Below are 24,148 nucleotides of genomic sequence, written 5' to 3' on the forward strand. Positions count from 1 at the left end.
AGATGACTTGGGAGGATTCAATTATTAGTACTCTATTCTTAATGAGGAATTAAACCTCTTATTTAACGGAAGACAAGGTTGTTGGGTTTTCCCCCTTATTATCTGGAGAGAGAGAGATATCGCAAGGGGCAGAATATATGATAGTTATAGGAATGCCTCAGAGTAATTTAAGTAAATTGGTCATTATTTCTGTTATCATCCACTAGGTCTTAGTTCAGGTACCAGTTACATTAAAGAAGAGAGTGTGTAAGCAGAGAGCCCTGCACCTTTAACAAATGCTTCTCTTTATTCTTCCTTGGTCATACAGTCATTCCCAGCACAGCACTGCAACGCGTCCACCCACAATGAGCTTACAACGGACCATTTCTGTGGAAGGGTAAGACTTTTCTCTGTCAAAGCTGACTATTGAGCTGCTTAATGTGGCAAGTGCTTAGACACATGTGCGCACTCAGACTATAACCTGCACCTCACTGTGTCAATGAATACCACAGTGACTGAATTCACCAGATTAAAAAGTATTCAGCCAGTTACAAGGGCAGGTCCAGGGGCGATTCCTGCGGCAGGTGGAGGAAGGAGTCTTCTTATCAGGGTGGCAGGGAGGGCAGCATCTGGGGTGGGTCCCTCGGGCTCTCTCCAATTTGGTGCTGGCCATACCTATTACAGAAGCAGCGCACCTGCATCTGGGCCACAGTAGCGGCAGCTGGAGCATGGAGAGCCCAAGCTGTGCCCACCCATTCCTTACTCTGCCCAGGGTGTAGATGCTCACATTGTCTGCATGAAAGCAAAGGGGGAACAGGAGCACACGAGGTCTCAGATGCATGGGGCCTCCCCAGCCTCCCAACACGGGAAGAGAAGGGGCCGCTCCCTGCTCCCTTACCCATTCCTTCCCCTCCTGTGGGATACCCCAAGGAAGCTTAGGCCTGGTTTCAAGACCTCAGACCTCCCCCTTTTAAAAGACTGTTTTCCCCCACCTCATCAGCGAAATGCAGTGTGGGTTGCACACCCCTTTTCAATTTCTAGATCTGGCCATGGCCTAACAGAAATAACAGGCATGATATCCTGAAATATCTACACTGAATGCTTTGGCTCTTCCTTTTGGTATCCTTCAGCAAGGCTTTAGAAGGCTGCAAGAGTAAACCTATTATACATTTTGGGAAGAGGCCCATGTTGGAGAGTGAACTGCATGGCTCACTTATGGGGTAGAGCAGGCATTTCCCTCAAGCCACCCAAACTCAACCAGCAACTCCAGTGGGAGCAATTTATCACTGTGTGTTATTGTAGGTCCTCTGTCTCCAGCCACAAATGCAAATTGCCTCAGCTTCAGTAAGATTCACAGATTCATAGGGCTGCATGCCCACTTCCCGCCTGGAGGAGTGGTCAGCAGCTTCAGCATAGCCACCAGGCTGGGGAGACCAGGCTATGAGAATCAGTAGGCGATGCATGATGGTGAATAATTTGCTGTGGAGGACAAAAGACTTCTGAAGTTTCCTTGAAAGCCTGAAGGTCTTTGGGGGATCTGGGAAAAAAAGAACATAGGAGGAAAATATCTGTTATGGTAAGCAGAATTAGGGATAAGTAACAAATTAAAACACACACATGGCTCCTTTTACTTGAAAATGTGTTATCCATCAAACGGGGCTAGATTAGGCAATACAAAGATCTTCCGATCACGTCCCAAAATTTAAGTTGTCAGGAAGTTTCTGAGTTCCCAGCATGGGTATTCCTTTTTTTCTGGTAATCGTGTTTATTATGATGGTCCCTAGAGACAGTACTATGTGTGGTACTGTGCAAACACACTGATAGATAGGCCAGCGCTCTGAAAAACTAATCTTAAATATAATCTAATAGAAATTGAATAGACTGCACAAAGACTGGCTAGGGCAAAGGGAGAGAACATGCAGGGAGAGTGATGACAGAAAATGGCCCAAACAGTTTCAAGGTAGGTGGGTTTTTGTTTGCTTTTGCTTTATTTGATATTTGTGGATGGGATTGGATATAGCTCCCAGGGATTGGTTTACTATTTTTTTATCAGTTTGATCTTTTCTCCTCTTGCTGTGTTCTTTACCAGTGTATTACAGAGGTTAGTTTGAATGACATTTCTGTAGTGTGAAAGGTCTGACCATCCAACCTCCGAGAAAAAAAACAACATTATTTTCTTGGAGGAAAGCTCATTCGTTTGCTTTAAGATTCACTGAAGCGTAATTGAAGACTTCATGACTGATGATATATGGTGGGCATCAAGGTCAGCCTTTCTGAAGGACACATTCTAATTTGGTATTCAAGATCCTTTTGTCATGGAGGTATTCTGGCTGTCATCACTTGAGTTTACCTTGCTTGCCTGGAGTTAATATTCATGTGTAAAAACAGAAATATATTTTACACTTATCACAGACATTGCTACTGAAATCGGATTCTAAACCATGTTAGCCATATTACTGCATGGGTGAGTTCCTTTCTGGTTGGCAAATTATGTCTCAAATACGTTGAGGCAGGGCAAGAACAACTGCTATAGAAGAATAATCTACATGCTCTGTGTGTGCGTGCGTGTGTGTGGGTGGGTGTGCAATTTAATTGTAAGGCTTTAAATCAGCTGACTAAATTTTAACAAGTATAACTGGGGAAAAGATGAATCACACACAACATTTTCATGGGTTTAATAATAGCAGGGGAATAATTGACCTTTAATGTGAAGTGCTTGGAGTTTGGTTGTGCAAGCTTGCTTTGTTTCAGAGGTCTCTATTTAAATTCGGGTTATGATTCCCCCCTCTGACTCATCATAGGTAAAATTCCATTACTGTGAAAAAGGCCTAAGGCAAAAAAACAAGTATCACATGACACAAAAGCAAGCAATCCCTGTCCTTTTTTTTTTTCTCTAGTGCTTTCAAAATCGAGCCTTTGTCAGACTGTGTGAAATAGGATTTTTTCATTTCCCTCCTCCTCTTGCTTTCCCATTCACCAGTCCCAGCCAACAGTGCAAATTAAGAGTTATTTTGGATTTATATATAAGACAGTACTCTAACTGTGGGGGAGTAAGGACTCGCAGTGCTGGATTGAAGGCTTGTTTCATTCAATCCAGAGTATTAGACTCAAAGGGGTACAAGACCTGCCATAGCTTGACTCCAAGAGTGGCTCTGCCTGTGTATTTTGTATCTTAGAAGAGGGATAGGACAGGAGAATGGGCCTCTTTTCTCCTTCTCAGGAGTAGCGGCCTGGTCTTCCCACCCAAAGGCTGAGAGTAGGTAGCAGGTTTCCATATGTCTCCCTATATCCCCTTTGCTACATACTGGGTGCATCCACATGAGACACTTAATGTGTAGTAGCCTAATAACACTGCACAGTTGCGTGCCGGGCAAAACCCATGCTAATATGCTACTGCGCAATAGTATTGGGCTACTGCACAGTAAGCACCGCAAAAAAAAAATGTGCTGGTGTTACTGCGCAGTAACTGTCATTACTGTGCCTTTAGTTAGCACTTCATTAAGCAAGTACTAAACTAAATGTGCAGTAACTACTGAACATTAATGAATGTGTAGACCTGCCCAGTGAGCACATCTACATGAGACATTAACTGCGGAGTTGCCTAATTAGCTCCACAATAAAACATTACCATCTACACATGGTGCTATTAGGAGGGAGTAGACTAATTAACTCCACCATAGGATAGTACTGCCAAAGACAAGTCCTATCCTACAGTAGAGTTATTTACTCCAGTGCACCACATGTGTAGATGCTGTAGAGGGTGCTTCAGTGCCAGCTAGTCCTGCACTGAATCACCCTCCAAGCCAGCCCCTCTGCAGCATGTTGAGCCAGGTTGGAGCAACCCCAGGCTGGAAGGCTGACCCCTGGGGCCCTCTGCCAGCTGGGGCTGCTCCTTCCCAGCTCAGTGTGCTGTGGTCCCAGGCACACATGCAAATGGCACACCTGGGAGCAATAAACTCCAGCATGAACTATACCAGAGTTTATTGATTCTCATTAATAGCACTTGTAGACATGTCTACCGTGAATGCACTATATACTTCCCCTCCTGCCTACACGCTACTGTTTGATAGAATAGCACAGGGAGGACACCACAGATCTCAGGTATAAGAGCCCAATGAAAAACACCAGTTGTCTTTGCCCCTTTGTCTCTAAACTCTCAAGCAGATAGATACCACAGCTTTGGTTGTTCTCAAGGCCCATTTTCGAGCTTTTTTTTGATTAACATAATGGCTTAGAAAAAAACTCTCTTGTCATTTTTGAATTTCCTATAGAAAAGAGAAAAATCTGCTTTATTTATCACATCTTTTTTGTGTAATTTTTGTTGTTGTGGGGATCAGATAGTACAGGGATGGGCTAAAATCCAATAAAAATGAGGCAGACGTTCTCTCTCCAACACATCTCCATAATAAACTTTTGCATTATTTTTGAGCCAAAGCTGTTGTATTAAATTCCCATTGAAAACATCACTAAATAATGAAATTTCCATTGGAAAGGGATGGCATATTCTTCAGAGCTGTATGACAATGTGACACTGGCATTTTTTTGTCATAGCGATTCTAATAACATATTTTGCATGCTTCCTTGCCACATGTCAGAAAAGTAAAAGTAAAAGCTTTCTGTTGTGCCTGGATAGCCCTTTCCCTCTGACTTTTAGATCCAGCAGTCAGAGGAACAAGGAGTCTACCATATGAGTAAAGCTCAACAGAGCTTTGTTGAGGACCATCCCAAGACTGAGATGAACTCCTTCAGGCATTAAGACTTATCACATACTTCACATACCGTGTCAAGCTGTGCTCCAAAAGAAAAGTTTAAACTGCCTGCATAGTTCTTCTCCACAGGAAGGAATCTGGGAGACTATGAATGACCGATTGTTACGTCACTCAGTGCATACAGGAAGGCACTTGGGCAATGCAATGAAAAGAAACTCTGCAGAATAGACTAGTAGGAGCTGGCTGTAACGTATCCCTGAAAAGCATGCATAACCTCCTTTAATCCCTATACTTGAAATTGGATTCAATTTTAAGTTATGCCCATTCAGGGTCTGAGTCCTTCAGAAGTAAGTAGAATATTAATAGCTCATGATTTTAGGATCTAGCAAGTGTGATGTTTCCAGTTCTGAAAGGAAAGTAATAATGCACATGGCCATAATGATTTCATCTGGAATACCGTGTACAGTTCTGGTTAGCCATGCTCCATAAAGATAAGCTCAAGCTGGAACAGGTAGGGAAGGGTTACTAAGAAAATCAGGGGAATGGAGAGTCTGTTTACAAGGAAAAATTAATCTAGCTAGAAGACAATGGAGCCACAAAAACAAAGGGGTTTCAATTGGCCATGAATAAATTTCCATTGGAAATACCAAAGTGTGCATAAATATCTGAACAGTGAGCTTCTGCAGTAGAATAGTGGTGGCAAACCCCCCCGAATTTGTTTTAAAATAATGTTCAATAAGTTTATAGAGGAATTGTGTGATGCATTTGCCTGAGATAGCAATGGTCTGGACTCAGTGACCCAGGTCCATGTTCCTGTTGGTGATTTGGAAATTAATCTCTCCACATGAATTTTCCAAAAGCTTGCAAAATCTATATTGGCCACACAGAAAGCTTGCACATATTGCATGTGATTCTTGAAAATATTAGAGAGCTGCAATTGATAGTGCAGGTCTCCTACTGTTTGAAAGGTAGAAGAATAATATGGCATGTAATTATTACCATTCAACTTAAACTGAGTCATGTTTCATTTTACATAGAAATGTGCATCTTAAGCAGTATTTCCATTAGCTTATTACACTGCTGAATGAATATAAGTAATCACCTCAGCTCTTAATATTCCATTCTTTCAAGGCTCCAGTTATGCTAATGCTCTTCTGAAAGCTATACTGCCATGTATATTTATAATTAACACAGTTTAATACGAGGTCAAAATAAAGCTATTTTTTCTTTTGCATGTTGGTTTTCCAGTTTGGGCTTACCATAAAAGACACTTATACTTAAGCATCTCACAGTGTTGCTTTTGAAAGAAGCTTTGTTTGTGGCCATTTAACCAACAAGGTTTTCTAGCATGTGTTCTGATTTGTGGCCCAGAAGAAACCTTTGCTGCATTTAATGGTAGATAATCGTATAGTCATTTTACATGACAGAATGGCGTGGGCCAGTGAAGCAAAGCTTTACTTACAAGAGCGAGACCAAAGGAGATATAGAAAGGAATTGACCTAAATTACAATTTATTCCTTTCCCCATATTAAATTTACAGTCTCTTAGCTTTTTAGAACACCTAAAATTGCTCTTAATGGGATTGGGAAGGGGGCGGGGGAAGGCATTGGGGAGTAAGTAATGTGACTGAAAAATGGAGAGTTTGCAAATATTGGGGTTCTTTTTTTTAGGGAGTACTTGTTAAGATGGCAGATTTACTATAATTCTGAGCATCAAGTTGAAAAAAATAAAGCTGCCTTTAAAAATGTAGGCAAACTCTAGATTATAAGTATGAATTTATTTTTCCAGAAATAGCTGTACATGGAGTGAACGACATTACCTGATTTATTACAGTTGTAAAGGCCTGATTTTTCAGAGATGCTGCAGTCAATTGGAGCTGCCAGGTGCTCAGCATCTCTGAACCCATAATCAAGGCCTTAAGTTTGTTCTTTGAAAATTCATCTTGGACCCCTGTCCCCATTTAACATTAAATCAACCACATTTGTTTTTAAGGTATAACAAAGTTTCTTAACTAGTAAGGGCTGGACAAAAAGACTTTTGATTTTTTTTATTGAAGAATGGAAAAACATAAAGAATTTGGTGTGAAAACTGAGTTTTGATTTGGAAATGTTGCTACAGTGTTTTATGAGAATCACAGTTCATAGGTTTCATAGATTTCAGAAACCTTCGGGCTGGAAGGGACTACGGAAGATCATCGAGTCCAACCCCCTGCCCGAAGGCAGGAAGTCAGCTGGGGTCATAGGCTCCCAGCAAGATAAGCATCCAATTAACTCTTGAAGGCGTTCAATGTAGGTGCTTGAACCACCTCCGACGGCAGGCTGTTCCAGACCTTGGGGGCTCGGACAGTAAAGAAATTCTTCATTATGTCCAGCCTGAAATGGTAGTTTATAACCGTTCAACCTCATCATCCCTTGGGGCGCTCTGGTGAACAAACGGTCCCCCAGATACTAGTGGTCACCCCTGATAAACTTATAGGTAGCCATCAGATCACCCCGAGCCTGTGCTTTTCCAGACTAAAGAGTCCCATAGCTCTCAGCCTGTCGTTGTAAGGTCTGTTTTCCTGACCTCTGATCATGCGCGTGGCTCTTCTCTGGACTCTCTCGAGCTTCTCCACATCATTTTGAATTGTGGGGCCCAAAACTGGACGCAGTACTCCAGCTGCGGCCTCACCAAGGCCGAGTACAGGGGAAGAATGACGTCCCAGGATTTGCTTGAGAAGCATCTATGGATGCAAGCCAGCATTTTGCTCACTTTACTAGCTGCAGCATCACATTGAAGGCTCATGTTCATCTTGTGGTCTATCATGACCCCCAAGTCCTTTTCTTCCGTAGTGCTAGCCAGCATAACACTGCCGAGCCTATAGGGATGCTGCAGGTCATCCCTCCCAAGGTGAAGAACCTTACATTTTTCAGTGTTAAACACCATCAGGTTCTCGTCCACTCATTTGCTGAGCCAGTCCAGGTCAGCCTGGATCACCCAACTGTCCTCAGGTGTGGATGCTTTGCCCCAGAGTTTGGTGTCATTGGTGAACTTGGCCAGTCCACTTCTGACTCCAATGTCCACATCATTAATAAAGATGTTGAACAATATGGGTCCAAGGACAGAGCTTTGGGGGACCCCACTGGTCACAGGGCACCTTGACAATTGACTTCCTCCATTACCACCCTCTGGGTCTGACCACAGAGACAATTTCCCAGTCAGCGGGAAAATGGTGGACCCAAGGCCACAATTGGCCAGTTTCGCCAAGAGGTGATCATGGGATACCAGATCGAAGGCTTTTTTGAAGTCAAGATATATGACATCAATCTCTTCTCCCTTGTCCAGGTGATAGGTCACCTGGTCGTAGAAGGAAATGAGATTGGTCAAGCAAGACCTACCCACAACAAACCCATGCTGGCTATCCCTCAGGATGTTGGCGTCGGCCAGTCCATTAAGGATGGCCTCTTTAATAAACTTTTCTAAGACCTTCCACAGGATAGAAGTCAGACTGATGAGCCTGTAGTTTGCCAGACCCACTTTCCTCCCTTTCTTGAAGATAGGCACCACATTGGCCTTCTTCCAGTCTTCGGGCACTACACCAGAGCGCCGGGAGTTCTTGAAGATCTGTGCCAGGGGCTGAGCTATGATGCTCACCAGCTCCTTGAGTACCCTGGGGTGAAGATTGTCAGGGCCGGCTGACTTGAAGGTACCCAGCCTCTCAAGGTGTTCCTTCACGAGGTCAGCACTGATGGAGGGCAGGGGACCTCCCTCACCCAGACCTCCCTGTCCTGTAGCGGGCATGGGCGTCCCATGGGACTGATGAAAGACCGACGCAAAGTACCCATTTAATAGGCTGGCTTTTTCCTGGGCGTCAGTTGTCCCATCTGGTTCAGCAGGGGTCCAGTGTTGCCCTTGCTTTTCCTCTGGCTCCCCACATATCTGAAAAAGGACATTTTATTGTCCTCGGTTCAGTTGCAACCTTGGCTTTCCTGGTTTGCTCCCTGCAGGACCGGACTGGACCGGACCGGACCGAACCACTGAAGAATATTCCTCCTTGGAAGTGAAAGTGCCATCATTCTGACTAGCCAAAAAATCCAATGCTGAACTTTCTGATGAGACTGGATAGCACTTGCTGCACCACAGCATTTTCTTTTGCTGAGCTGCTACAAGCGTCTCTCATGAGGTACCAGGACCCTTTGAAGCCTAAGAACTAATGTGGCTGGCAAGATCTGGGGCACAGAGGAGAATGGAAACATGCAACATGTGAATCTGATCTTTGGAAGTATCACAGAATCATTTCCAAATCAAAATGTTCAGTTTTCAGGTAAAAGGGGAACTTTTTCCTGTTCCATTTTTTTTGTGGGGCATTTCTGATTCAGTTCCTTGAAAAAGATAGACATTTTCTGTATGAAGAAGACTTTTTTAAAAATTGTTTAGCTGAAATTCCAGTTTTCTACTGAAAAGCTTTCTAGGGAAAACAGGAGCTTTTTTTTTAACTAGCTGTTATCATACACCCCTGAATACAATACATATACTCCTGAATACAATTGAGTATCTCAATAATATTAAAAATGTATTGAAAACTAACATTTGAGCTAAGGTTAGGCATCAGAGATTTCATTCCAAATGGGAGCACCATTTACAGGAAGTGGTGTGTTAAAAGGTGGCTTTTTGCGCAGTTCTCTAGCTAATGAATATATTGATATTTCAAAATATCTTCTTTGGGTATTGAAATTCTTAGCTATAAATATTTCCTGTTTCCTAAATATGAATCAGCTTGCCTGCCCAAAGGAAGCACTGGACCATCTCTAATGCTTTAAATTTTGCTCAGGAACTGAAAAGCTGAGATACGCATAATAGATCAAATTAAAAAGTGCTTCCCAATGTTAGCTTACAGTGAAAGTGGCTTTGAGACGAAACTAATTGTGATTGAGAACAGGATAAAACACAAGCAATATCCCTCTTTCTGTATTTGAAGCAGTCTCTCTTGTGTACAGTTGCCTGTGTTGACACAGCAGCTAGCCTAGAAGTGCATACTCCAGTTCAGTTCTGTTTAGTAGCATACAAATACTGCACCCTGGCCTTTTTTGGGAAGATAAATACATGCCTGTGTAAGACAAAATTATAATGATCAAATATATTGCTCCTCTCCCTCAAAGTTACCGAACTGTGTTAGGAGGAGCATTGACTCCTCACATTTTGGCCAGTTTTAAGGCATCCAGGAGTTTAAGACACTGATCAGATTTGGTGACAAAACCATAAACTAAGAATGACCCGTTTTCTGTATAATATACCATCATCCCCCCTGCACGTACTCTTTGTCTGACTATGAGCACCGAACAGCAGTCTATGGCAGCCATTTCGCTCCTTTTATAAGGATAAAATGAAAGACTGTTAAAGTCACTAGGGCTGCTCATAAGACAAAGAAAAGATTACAAATGCATAAGCCAACATAATTCAAATGCACATTATTTAACATAATTTCTCCATGGTTAATGTAGCAGATAGGTTCCCAGTAGAAATCCAGATTTTTAATTTGCTTTCAACTTCAGGGCATATTGGCAAAGGTATTTTGAAGCTAACTGAAGAAAAAAAAATTAAGTCAGCATAAAAGTTAGCATCAAGTCATATGCTTACGATTGACAGACCCCACAGAGTAGTCAAGTAATTAAGAGTATAGTAGACATTGCAGGGAGAATGAATAAATAAGGGAAGTAAAATTTACATTTCTACACGTCACATAGATTAATATGATAGAAAGAGTTGTGTAATTTCCTTGCTTCTTTATCAGAATCAGAACATTTAATAAAACGGAAGGAAAATAACAAAATACTGATCATTTTCTGGAACACCCCACATTTTGCCAGAGAATTTGCCAATGGAGGAGTATCAAAACAGAGCTGTGGTACTGACTGAGACAGCAATACATTTCTCTGTTTTAATTATTTTATAGTATGAGGCCACAATTAGGATGAGGCCCCTATTGTCCTAGGCATGGTTCAGACACATTACTAGAGGAACCCCTATTCTCAAAAGCTCCTAACCTAAAATCATGACAAAACATAACAGGTGGAAAAAAACAGATTATAGATAGTTGGGGGCTGGAGCAAAGATGAAAACTTACTCCATTTGAATTAACTTTTTCAGATCCTTTCAGTGCTAGCTCCCTTTGGCTACCTGAAATAAAAGTGCAAAGTGATTTATTAGAATTGGTGGAGTAGCAAAAGATTTAGAATGGACATGGACTTTTCCCATCAAAAAATAGCTGGCAGTCTGGAGCTCACTAGTTTAAGTCTCAGCCTTTCATCTGAGTCAGTGGAGACAGAACTTAGTGGTGAATGTGTAGTCCCATTAGCTCAGCAATGCATAGTGAATTTTCATGGGAGACAGTATAGTCTAGTGGATAAAGGCACCAGCTTGGACCCATGAGACGTAGATTCTGCTCCCTTTTCTGCTGTTAATAAACTATGTGAGATTGAACAAGGAATATAATCTCTGGTAGCTCTGTTTTCCCTCCCACCTTTTGCCTGCCTTCTCTAAATAGACTATAAACACTTCGGGACAGGGACTTTGCTCGCTGTGTTCATATAGTGCCTAGAATGATGGGATCTTGATCCTCATTGGGGCTACTATTCTGCCTGGTCTGGTGCCCATTGCAACTGGGCCTAGGTAGCTAATGCATTTACCTCAATGTAAAAATATACCAAACAGATGATGCAGCCCCCTGCACTGGAGTTACTTTGTCCGACCCAGTGGAAAATTTATCTTGAAAGAGCTAAAACTCCACCAGTATAAATTATGCCAATATAAGTATAGTCTATTCCTGGTTTTCCAGGAACTGTTTGCTCAAAGCTGACTATTCGCAGTTTCCCGGCCTTCTAGTGGTGACGTGCAGTAAAAGCTACCTACACTTTGTGAGATCCTGGGAAATACAGCACATCTGTTTCATACCCTTGTGTAATTTACACTGGGTGCACCTACACTTGCAATTAGTGCACAAAGGTATTGAGAGAATAAATCTATTTCAATGCATATAAGACTCAGATAACAGAAGCAATAAACTCCAGCGGAGTTCATGCCAGAGTTCATTGCTCCTGGGCACACCGTTTGAATGTGCCCTGGGACCTCAGCACGTTGAGCTGGGTTGGAGCAACCATGGCTGGTAAGGGACCCTGGGGCTGCTCCTCCCCAGCTCAGTGGGCTACAGAGGGGCTGGCTGGGACACAAAGGTGCTCCAGTTCAGGGCTAGCTGGCAGGCGGCCCCAACACTGAAGCATCCTCGTCCCCAGCCAGCCCTGGTCAATATGTACACGTGCTGCTGCAGAGTAAAAAACTCCACAGCAGGGTAGTACTTGTATTTTCATGGGAGACAGCGTAGTCCAGTGGATAAAGGCACTAAGCTTGGACCCATGAGAATTGTGACCCATGAGAATTTACTCCAGCCTAACAGGGGGGCATGCGTAGACACACAACATTTACTGCAGAGTTAATTAGGAAACTGCAGTAAATGTCTCATGTACATGTGCCCGCGGACATAGAACTGATATAAATTACATCAGGATATGTATTCACCTGTCCAGGCCTGTTGTGAGGCAAACAATTACTTTCCTCTCAGGCTTTTCTGTCATGGCTATCGTTCTGTTATCTGAGTGTTATATGCATTGAAATAGATTTATCCTCTCAGTACCTTTGTGCAGTAGGTACTGCAGGACAGGGAGTTTGAGACTAATTTTTTTCCAAAGTCTCTATTAGTTTGGGGCAACTTCTTGATGCGGTGTCCATCATGCAACACCTAGGGCCTGATGTCTTTTTCAAAGCAGTTGATGTGTTTTATAGCTTTTTGCATATTCAAAACTAAATGACCTATGATCACCCCATTTCCAGAAGCATATATATTTTACCTACAGCTTTTCATTATTAATTACGCAGTTTAAAATATTAATATAGCAAATAATTAGTAAATAATAATAGTAAAAACCTAGCTCTTTGTATTTTTAGGTAAACAACCTCCATATTCCAGACAATCTCTAAGCTACTAATTTAGAGTGGAAGCATTTGTGTGGCTTGCTTTATCGATTACAGTATAGCACTTTGTTTACATCTTCCTTTCCATCATGACTTCTGCCTGTATCTGCTAAGAAGCAGAGCATAGTTACCCAGGCACAGCTCTGTGCCTAGTGCGACACTGCTTCAAGTCCTCATTAAGCACTGTTGTGTTGTGTAGATATGTATTTTGTGGCTCTTCCTTTACTCCTCCTACATTTGTTTTACTTTTTTTCTTTCCTCTTTCTGAGTCCTGTACATGCATGCACTTTTTCAGTTATTGCTACTTCATATACATGTGTGCTCATACACGTGCACAAATATACACACACAGGCTTAACCTATTTGCACTCCTTTTGACTTTTTGCTTCTTTTCTCGCTTGTTTTCTGCTTTGTTTTCTAGCTCATGCTTGTTAATTCCTGGTTGCTCTCTCTTTGGTGCCATGCCACTGCAAACCAGCAGTTAGGGTGGGTGGGAGAACACACAAAAGGACGTGCAGGATGCACTAGTACCTAGATGTCTATTTTGTGCCTTATTTATCGCAAAAGAATTTATATATGTGATATCTAAATGAAATCATGTTATAAGGAGCAGGAAAAAACACTGAAAAACTGGTTTGAGCCTTTGGCTTTGGCTTCAGAGTAGCTGTATAGCTCCATCTACTGCCTAACTGCAATAAGAATTTTTTTTTAACAATCAGTTACTTGAAATGACTACCCTTTTCTTTGTCTTAGACCTTGCATTTCTACAGACAAATAGTACTCTTCTACCTATCCTATTTTCCATGCAAAATCTTACCTTTTTAAAATTACTGTTTGTTATTTCAGTTAATTAAAGCTCCATTGAGCTGACTGCTGATTTACCGGCCTGCTGTCCTTGTGTCTTGTTTCATTTTCTGAAAATCTCCATAAGCTAATATAAAGCCCATCACTGTATTATGCATTCTGCCTGGAGTCTACCCAGATCTATTTAGAATTCCATTCTTATAGGATATAAAAAGAAGAGAGCGAGTTTTCCTAATGTTACTTTCCAAATGTTCTCCCATTTCTCCTCAGACCATAAAAGCTGAAGTTCCAAGCTCTTTTTAATCATTGTTTCCTAGAATCATAAAATATGTATCCCAAAGTCTGGTTAATGAACTGTTAACTCAGAATATAAATCCATGCTGGCTGCTTGTGATCAGCCTTTCCTTCTCCAGATGCTTGCAAATGGCCTTCCTTAGGATATGCTCCAGTAACTTGCCAGGTAAGACTAACTGGTCTGTAGTTCCCTGGGTCCTCCTTTTTGTCTTTTTTAAAGAGGGGCACTACGTTGGCATACCTTACCCATCTCCTATGACTGCATGGTACCTCACCCATCTTTGGTACCTCATCCAGCTCCACCAAATGTAGCAATTTATAACCTAGGTCTGCTTGTAGACATCACTCCCACCCCCAAACATTACTTTACATTAAACTGTGCATTCCCATGGTGAGCTAGGCACATGCATAAAGAGACAGCGTGTTACGTGAACCTGGCTTGACCAACATCTGTATAAATTAGGCACTTTAGTGGGGCTTTTTTGGCACTTTTATCTAATTGCTGATTGAATCAGCTTTAGATAAAAAAAGCCAAAAAGCCCCACCAAAGCACCTGATCTATACAGATGCTGCGGAGCTGGGTTGAATTAACACGCTGCTTCTTGTGGTAAAGCATGGGGTTTTTTTTAACATCTGCAGGCAGCCTCGATGATCACATACATCAAGCTGACAGTCTCCCTGGGTGTGTCTACACATTCATTAATGTGCTGTATTTACAGCACATGAAGTTTAGTACTTGTAATGACCAGTATTAGCACAGATTAACAGTTTTTTAGTGACACGAATGCTCATTAGACTAAATCTACTGCACATTAATGCATTAGCACGGTATTTGCCAGCCATGCTAATGTACAGTAGAATTAGTCTTCTGCATATTAGGTGTGTTGTGTAGATGTGCCCTCTCTATATTTCATTTCCTTTTGGGGATTAGAAAAATGCATTGTTAGACTTGTCCCTTTCCCCATTATTTGTAAGAGATAAGCTTAAGTGCACATTAAAATATGGTTAGCGCAAAAGTGTAGCTTGATTGTTAAACCAGAACACTTGACTTCGGGGCTTTAAAACACAGTTTCCAGCTTTGCAAGTGGTTTTGTTTTCTTTTTCTTTTCTTCTGTTTTCTTTCACCTGGAGCAAGTCAGTCATCATTCTGCATGCTGTGAGCCTTCATTTATAATTATTCCTAAAGCGCTGTGTTATTCTCAGAGGAAAGGCATGGTGCATGTGCCAAATGTAGTTATTTACTAACCCAAGAAAATCCACTGATTAGCTTGTGAATATTGTCAGCAAATGGGTTGACATCCTCTATTTCCCACAGTTCTTGCAGTATAAATATTATCAGTAACTGTCCCCACAGTGAAGTGACTGTCAGGTCTCTCCGTTCACATCACATTGTTGTTACTTAGCCCCCGGAACTCAACAAGATGGGTTGAAATGAAATAAATTTCAAGAGTTGCTATACAGTTGGTTGTTCTCAGTGTGGTCCAATAGCAACTGTGATTGAGTGAGCTGAACTGAAGACTTGGAAGCTAAAACCTCTGGTACGCTAATCGTAGCACCTGCCATTTTACCCATCACTCATTGAGCCTCCTCACAAGATAAGCAACCAAGAACAGAAGGCGAGCTTTGTGGTCAGAAAGCCAAAATTGCAAAACAGTGCTGACAGGGTTTCAAACAGAAAGCTATTGACTTGACTAGATGGCAGGGATAGAGTAGTAGGATCGCCATCTCTTTGTCGAACTGCATAGCATAGAGTCACTAGATACACAGATGTATTTGACCTACGCTTCTCCATAGCCCTGAGTTTGAACTTTAGGATTCCCCGACCAGCCTGTCATGTACAGAAATAACTAAATTTCAATTTAAACACAAATTGTGATTCTGATGTCTTCTCAGTGTGCTATACATACAATATTCACTCGGCATTTCTACCTTTCTCCAATACTAAGCAGTCAGTTAAATCATTATCATTGGTAAACCTAGCTCTTACATCAGAGGATCAGGAAATCTCAAAGCACCAGAAAAAGAGGGAAGTGAAGCATGGAGCCATGAAATGCCTTGCCCAAAGTCACCTAGCAGATCAGTGACTGCTAGGACAGAATGAACATCTCCTGAGTCCTACTCCTGTGCTTAATCCGCTAGCTGACATTTCCTCCTTATAAACTGCTGATTTATAAATCCAGTGTAGGCCCAAAGTGCCTTGAAGTCTGTTATATCTAAGCTGCCCTTGGCCAAGAATGTTCTGAAAACATTGCTACTTAACAAGTGAATGGCAGCCACCCAGGAGAAATAAAAAGCATTGTTGTGAGTATGAAATGCTTAACCTTTCGTGACTAAATAGTCCTCATGAGATAAAGAGAGAAAACAATATGTACCTTTGCTCGGGGCTGTATTTTCTGATTGTTCTCTCCCTTTGCAATATCAAGAAAGAGTTATAAGATGGAAGGCCACAAGAGTGTGATTAATGTCTTACAGCACAGGTTTACAATTTCCTTTATACAATATCATAAAAGAAACTCCTTTATTCTTTTCTTAATCTAACACAAGTATCAATCAGCAAGGCTTTATTAGACTAAAGCCATTGTTGGAGGGTCAATAATAGGTTTTTACTTAGAAAAACTCCTCATTTTAGAATTTTGCTCCTGTAACCATGTAAACACCTCAGTAGCTTTATTCAGTCATGCAGGGTGCCTACAGATGTTTAGGGGAGGTGCTCTAACTCATGGTGCTTTACACAAAGCGCCATGACTTAGAGCCTTGCCCCCCGACACCCAATAGATGTTTGCTTGGTGGGTTGGTGGGGGCTTGAGTCTGTCTGCATTGGCCCTGGACAGGGGGTGGGGTGCTCCAGCAGCTTTCCAGGAGGCTGCCAAACCACCCCTCTCCCAAGCCTCACCTCCCCGCCCCAGCTCCAGCCATGGCAAAGCCAAGCCGGAAGTTGCATGCTGCCGCTGTCAAGAGGCTCAGGCCAGGGGTGAGGGAAGGGGGGCCTCTCTTCCCCCAGCCCAAGCCTTTTGACAGTGGCATCATGGAGCTGCTGGCTCACAATGCATGGGCTTTGAGTTGGTGCTTGCCTCTGTGCAGCAGGAGAGGGAGGTAGATGGGACAGCATGCAACTGCCAGCCTGGCTTTGCTGCAGCCAGAGCTGGGGGACATGGAATAGTGCCCCTCACCTCACAGGGCAGCCCAGCTCCCCCCCAATGCCCCAGTCAGGGTCGCTGTGGGAGTCCCATGAGGCAAAGGGACTCTGTTCCACCCCATCCCCCAACAGCTTTGGCCACAGCAAAGCGCAGCTGGCAGCTACATGCTGCCTCCTCTCCCTCCCTTCCGCACTGCACAGGGGCATGCACCAGCCCAAGGCCTGTGCATGCAGAAAATGAATCCCCAAGGGAACACAAGTTTGGTAAGGCACTCTGCTCTATAGCTCCTTCAGCTAATAACTGATTTATTGTGGGTTAATTTTTCTTGCAATCAGCCATTTTAAAAGTGCTCTACAGCCATGTATGTGTCTTACGTCACAGCTGTAGATCACACAAAACATGTAATTTGTATAAACCCTTGCAATCTTATTGGCTTCAATGGGATTACATGTATGAGTAAAGGGGGAAGCATAGTTAAATGATTGTAAGATTGGGTGTGAATAGAGGTTTTGAACTTGAAGGGGTGTTTTCTAAGCTTGACATTTTTTTATGATCAATTAAACATCAGATTAAAGCTCCCATTGGGTTTTGATAAATGTTTCCATTGACTTTTACAAATCAGTACCTATAATTAGAGCTGTAAAGTCAGTGTAGCATTGTCACCTAATACAAGGAAACAGGTTTTGCTGAGGGTGAAAAGACAAAACAGATGTTAGGGCATCTGCAAATATTTGTTATACTTTCAGCGAATGATAACTTATTCTTTTGCAGGCAGCCTTAGATTTAATGTACTTTTAGATTATGTGAATGTGAGGGTTTGGTAATGGGCTTTATAACTTTTCATTTGCGTGTGTTGTACCTTTTGGGTGGTACAGAGATGACATCTGTTTCCAAGGAGGTTATTCCAGCACCTTTCTCCATCACAAAAGACACATTTAAAGAATGCTAGGTTTAATAATATGATATACAGGCATCAGTTACATCTCCTATTACAGAAGGCAACTGTTGCTTTCACTGAAAGAGAATCCTTTTAGGATTTTCACTTTTTATTCGCTTCAAAATTTCTGACAATCAATAAACCTTTATTTGTCCTTTCCAGTTTCTCCAATCAGGCTTGGGAAATGCATTCTCTAGTAGATGACACTGAGTGTGAAGGGAAAGCAGAGGTAGATTATCTGATTGATGGGTCTTTAGTCCTCTGTGGATTAAAGGGTCCAAATTCTGGACCACCTGGGAAGAATTGGCTGATGACATGGTATTTTCAGCTGAGAGGAAACTTATCATAGATAGGCAAAAGCAAAAGTAGGCAGTAAGATCTGCAGAAGATTTTAGAGCTAACTAGCTCTCCAAAAGAATATAGGACCCAAAGTCTGACCTAACTCCCACTTCAGGCACTTAAGGACCAAAATTATGATTCTCACAACATTTTCTCAGCTCTTGCCTAATTCTGGAGGTGTCTGAACTCCATAGGCAGCTTCTATTTTTGTCATTAAAGCTCCCCAGGTGCCTGAAGTTGTGCTCCTGGGCATGCTCAGGAGCTCCTCCAGACTGGGCATCAAGCCGGTGCCTGTCTCACACCTGATCTCTTTTGGGATTTGTAAAGTAGGCCATCCCCTGCCTGAGTCTCTTGAAGGGCTAGATTTAGTAGGGCACCTCCCAGGTGAATGCTCTAACCTCTAGGCTAGAAAGTCATCCATGTGCCTGTTTTCTTGTTCTTGTCCAGTTTCTATTTAATTATTCCATGAAAAGTGGAGCAGCTTCAACAGGACAATGGAGCGACTGCTCCCTGCCAAGAACAGTGTCTAGCCTGCTTGTTAGGGTACTTTTCTGGGACAAAGGAGAGGTAGGTTTCAAGCTTCTTAGATAGAAGTGGGTACTGAACGCAGGTCTCCTGTCTCTGGCGTGTGTGCTCTAGCCATGGAGATATTGGATAAAAGGGTTATGGCAGCCACACCACTATCTCCTTCGACTGCTGCCTTTGTTTTGAACCAAAGGATTGACCTCATCCTCAATTCTTGAACAAATGGGCTTGAGTGTATGAATGTCCGAGGAAGGACAATGTTCTGCATCCCAGCTGGAGAGAGCCCTGGAGAGGGGCATTTTTAAATCAGTTTGACTATGTGGTTCCCCACTCAACAACTGTTCTGCAAGGATCAACTCTGCTCATCGATTACTTAGGGAACCATGGTGCCTAATACTGGGCGATAGTATCCACTCCAGCAGCCATGACCTTAACGTTTACAACATGCAAGAGAGGTGTCTGCTCTCTGAAGTGAATGCCCTCATCACAGGGCTTGTGCAGTAGATCCCCAGACAGGAAGCACCTCTGAGTCACTGTTCCCTGGGCTGATGGTGCATTTTAATTGAAATGAAGAGTGGTGGTCAAGGCCAACTCCTGGGAGATGGAGACATGGGTAAGAACCCTCAGGATAACTCACTCTGACACTCCCGGGACAAGGAATTGAACTACTAAGCTACTGGGCAAAAGGTGGGCTCCAACCCCTATTATAGTCACTGCTTCTGAATCCATGGGGCCTTGGCTGCTGTATTTTATATAGAAATCAGTAAGGTTGGTGTGTGTTAAGTATGTGCTGAGATCAAGACCTTCAGGGGTCTTAGGCATAGGGAATATCTGTATGATGAATCCCAAATTGAGTCATACATGAGAGGCTGAAACACTCACCCCTGCCTAAGGTAGCAGCATATGTATAAATTTTTCAAACAAGGAGTCCCATTTTCAGAAGTGACTGGGGCTTATAGAAGCCTAAGTCATGTTTAAAGGCTATATGAATTAGGTTCTAATGTTACTTAAGTTGCTTTTGGAAGTATCACTCTAAATCCCTATATTTAGTGGGACAGACTCCTAAATTGTTACACAAAGTTGAAAATTTTATCCCAAATTAATAACATGTTAAAAATAGCAAAACACTTACTGCACTAATAGCAATTTGCCTCAGATGACATATATCACAGATGGGAGGGAAAGGAATCGATTGGACAGTCTCCATAAAAAAATGTGGCCCATGTGATGAAGCAAAATCTATTCCATGTTTTTCCGAGGCCCCAGGAACCTGAAACAATTATAAAAATATGTTCTCATCCCTTAAGGGGGACACACTGCATTGATGGTAGGTAATATTAGAAGAAACTGGCTGAAAGGTCTGACTTTATTTTCCAAACAAAGATGAAAGGGGTGGAATTTTTATAATACTAGTAAATATGCATTTATTAACACACTGTGCTAAATTTGGCAAATTACTAAGCTGTGTGTATAGTGATCAGTGTTCTCAGCTCCAAACAAATGTCAATGAAAATAAAGAGCACCCTATACTCTGTATGGAAACAGCGGTCCCCCATACAGGCAAGTTCACAGGCTGTTTATTGGCAGTGATTGTGACTGGTGGATTTTTTAAAATTGAGAGTTTTGCTACTAATGCATCTTTAATGCCTTGACAAATGATAAGAGTAAAATAATGCTTTGCAAAGTATTACACATATACTTACAATCAAACATATGAGTGGCTTAAGGTTAGGAACAAATTCTAAACTAGTAATTTTTATGTGATGCTGACTTATTCTGGAAATAACTATGTTATTCTAGCTAGCACGAGGAATAGATTTGAATCTGGTGGCCATATCCTTAAGCAGTTACCTTCTAAATTTCTGGGTGTCCATGACAATAGGACCCAGGAGAGGATTCAGGATCTGATGAAGTGGGGGTGCAGGAACAGTGACTGGTGCTGTAGTGGTGACAACCCTTCACTTCCAGCCCCACACCCTCTCTCCACACTGGGGCTCCAGACCATGCCATGGGAGTCACCGTCACGGACTTTTTAAAGTTTCCCAAGCAAGTAAGAATTTCCCACTTTCTCTTCCCTCCTTAGAGGCACATCCCCTCCTGTCCTCTTTCCCCTCCACCTACCATTGCCACTGTCCCCACTGTCTTGGGAGTAAGAGGAGCTTCAGAGCTGCTCTAGCTGGGCTCAGCTTGGGAGACTGGCAATAGGCAGATGGGTTCCCTTCCTTGTGCCTGCTCCTGTGTTTGCAGGGAACATCTGGGAGACCAGATAGGGCAAGGGTTCACCCACTTGCCCACTGTCACTGCTGCTGCTGCTGTCCTGAGCAGAGCCTAGGCCCTGGCCAGCCTGGCTGCAGAGGGACAGGATAGTGGGCACAGTGCTGGTGACAGGTGGAGGAGGTGGGGACGGGGGAGAAGGGAATTGAAAGGGGAGGGGAGGTGACATGGCTCTAAGCACTGAGGGGAAAGGAAGTGGAAATTCTTTATCTTCTTTGGGGACTTAAAATAAGTCCCCAGCTGCTCTTCCTGCTCTGTGTTCAAAAAGGTGGGGTGTAGATAAGCCATTGCCCCACCCCCTGCCCCCTTCAGATCTGTCCCTGGGTTCAGGAGACTTGATTTCTTTTTCCACCCTGCTGCTGGCCTGCTACATGACCTTAGGAAATCATTTCCCCTCTCTTTGCTTTGGTTATCTCATCTGTAGTATAGCCTAATGATACTTGATACCTTTGTACAGTACTTTGAGATCTACTGATAAAAAATGCTATAGAAGAATGAGTTTTAGTTCTGTATCTTGATAGCATCATTTTGAACAACTTGTGAAAACCATAAAAATACCCTTAACCCTCTTGAGGGGAAAAGCACTTAGGTAACCCTACAAATGTGTGTTCTTTACAAGGTCAAGCTGCAATTTCATATAGATCACTTGGCTTTCAGTTTGGTTATACAGTAAAAAACTGGATTCTTCACAGGTTTACATTCTTAACCTCCCTAGGAAATATGGATTAACAGAATCTTAATGGGTAATATGTATCCACAACAAACAGCTGTGCTGAATCACTGAGGTGCTCCATCTGTTTGCTGAAGCTTTTATTTCAAAGGGCAATGCTTACCTAAACTATTGCATGGGCCCACTGATGGGCTCCAGCTGAAGAGATGTGTAGCTCTTTGAACTCATGAGCTACTCAGCTGCCCACAGCTAGCAGCAGAGTAGATCGCTCTTAATTCTGCAACTAATTGCATTGCAAGCCACGTTCATGTCACTTGTTCCAAGTTGGACGGAGCTAGCAAGTTCCACTTTGCTTTTCAGCATTATAATACAAACAGAGCTCAGAAGGTAAAAAGCATCATATACACATAGATGATTTTTGCCTGCTACATATAGCATTGGTAGAAATAATAAATGAATTTGTGAAATGTCTTGAAATGAATTATCAAAGAAATCTAGCATTTAAGGTAGTAAAAGCCATTACAGTGGAGTGAATTAGCAGGCAAAGGCCCTCAGTTGCTTTCTTGAGAAGATATTAAAAAATAGAACCCGAGTTAATTCCTACTACAGTATAACCTCATAAATTCGGATATCAAAAATCAGGAATGCTCAAAAATCCAGCACTTTTAAAAAATACACTGCTTCGGGGAGTAGCAGCAGCCAGTCCCGGATCAGTGGAGGGGGAAGCTTGCACGCGGCAACTGCCACCGCCATCCACCACCCTGTGCTGCTGCTCTGTGTGCGGCCACTGGTGGGGTACCGGCTGCCACGACCCCTCCTCTCCCCACCCCCCTGCTCCACAACTGACCGCTGCTCCGGTTTCAAAAATCCAGCATTTTCAGCAGGTGCTCGGTCCTGAGCATGCTGGATTTATGAGGTTATACTGTATGCCCATTCCCCAGTGAATAGACCTTGCTCATTTGCTAAATGGTTTTCTTAGGTAGCAGCATGCCATTGTAGGTTGAAGAAAAAGTAATGTGACAGAGATGCTGAGTAGTGCATATGCTGTATGGTGCTTTTGAATGGATAAGCAATATTGTTTTGTTTCTATACAGAGAGCCTCGAAAAATCATCCTGCACAAAGGCTCCACAGGACTTGGTTTTAACATTGTAGGAGGAGAAGATGGGGAAGGCATTTTCGTATCTTTCATCTTAGCAGGTGGGCCTGCCGATCTCAGCGGAGAGCTACAGAGAGGAGATCAAATTTTATCTGTAAGTATCACTCCTGTCCATTTTCACTGGCCAGTTACCTGTTCTTCCGGTTTGTCTAACGTGTTTTGGGGAAAACATAGCACAGGCTATTTGGAAGCAACCATGTCATGTTTTTATTTGAAGCGGTAGTTCAAGTTCAGTGTCTAGTGGCTGCAGATTCACTACTATATATTTTGTTCATTGACCTTTTATATCAATTGTTTGTGATGTTAGATATGCTTTGTTCAGGATGGCAGTTTGCATTGGTTGGTTCAGTACAATAGTAAACCCTGAGAGGTGCCATACAGGTATACAGCAGTCCTACTGATTTAGCCCCTGCCTAATATTTTCCTATCACCCCAGCCAACCAGGTCAGCTGTCTTACATTCCTGGTTGCTGTTGAGAAACAAACTTCTTTATTTCTGGAAAAAGTGGGTATATTTTGCAACTTCCATCCTGTCAACTTTACTCTACCCTCTGCTTTCCATATGGACCCCTACAATCCTAGTTGTGTGTATTTTTCTCACCGCTGCCAGCTAGAAATATATGTTGATCTTTTCTCCTCTGTTGGGTGGCATTTGGGAGAGAATAGAATGATCTGAAAATTACACTAATGCAAAATTTCAGGACTTTGCGTATAAGGTCCAGTGTTTCCAACATCAGGTTAAAGCATAGAGGGCCAAGAGGAGGAGGAGAGATTCCAACATAATACCACAAAGGGTTTCAAATACCCCAAGATTATATTTGTCTACACTTTGTGGCACAAAAATCATAGAAAGCATAGTGGAGATGCCTAGCTGGGGAGACTTACCTACCTCACTTTGGGGGCTTTGCCCGCAGAGAGGACTGTGGTCTTTCCAAATTCATTCTAGTAGCATCTTTTGATCACCACACTATTGTGGCTGTGTTTGGCAGAGTTTCCACAACATACAAAACAAATAATATGCAAACTGTAAGGCACAAACCTAATAACATGATCCCACGGATTGTGAAAATGACCAGCCTCTGTGCATCTAAAGACCTAAAACACCAAAATAAAGGCAAGTGAGAATTTCAGAGGCACTCGTTTACATGTGGGATCAGATTTACTAGGGCTTCTGCACTCGGTATGCTGAGTTTTTTTGAAAATCTAAGCATAAATATCGCACCGTAATCTTGGCTACTCAGTTTACCTCCTAAATTGTATCTGACATTCTGGCCCCAGTGAATGCAGAATACCCTGCTTTGGCAGGCATTTATAATATGC

The 24,148-nt window shown here is 42.5% G+C and overlaps 1 protein-coding gene across 10 annotated transcripts in view; it reads left to right on the forward strand.

Annotated features, from left to right (window-relative positions):
- The window catches only part of DLG2 (discs large MAGUK scaffold protein 2), a 1,595,452-nt gene that overhangs the window by 1,226,909 nt on the left and 344,395 nt on the right, over positions 1-24,148 (forward strand). For all 10 annotated transcript variants that reach the window (XM_059722034.1, XM_059721995.1, XM_059721996.1 and 7 more), the window contains 2 exons: positions 308-376; positions 22,767-22,923. In XM_059722034.1, the coding sequence (XP_059578017.1) occupies positions 308-376; positions 22,767-22,923 (226 nt within the window). The remainder of the gene's footprint in view (positions 1-307; positions 377-22,766; positions 22,924-24,148) is intronic.

The sequence above is a fragment of the Alligator mississippiensis genome, chromosome 1 (genome assembly GCF_030867095.1).
Source record: "Alligator mississippiensis isolate rAllMis1 chromosome 1, rAllMis1, whole genome shotgun sequence".
Classification (NCBI taxonomy): Eukaryota; Metazoa; Chordata; order Crocodylia; family Alligatoridae; genus Alligator; species Alligator mississippiensis.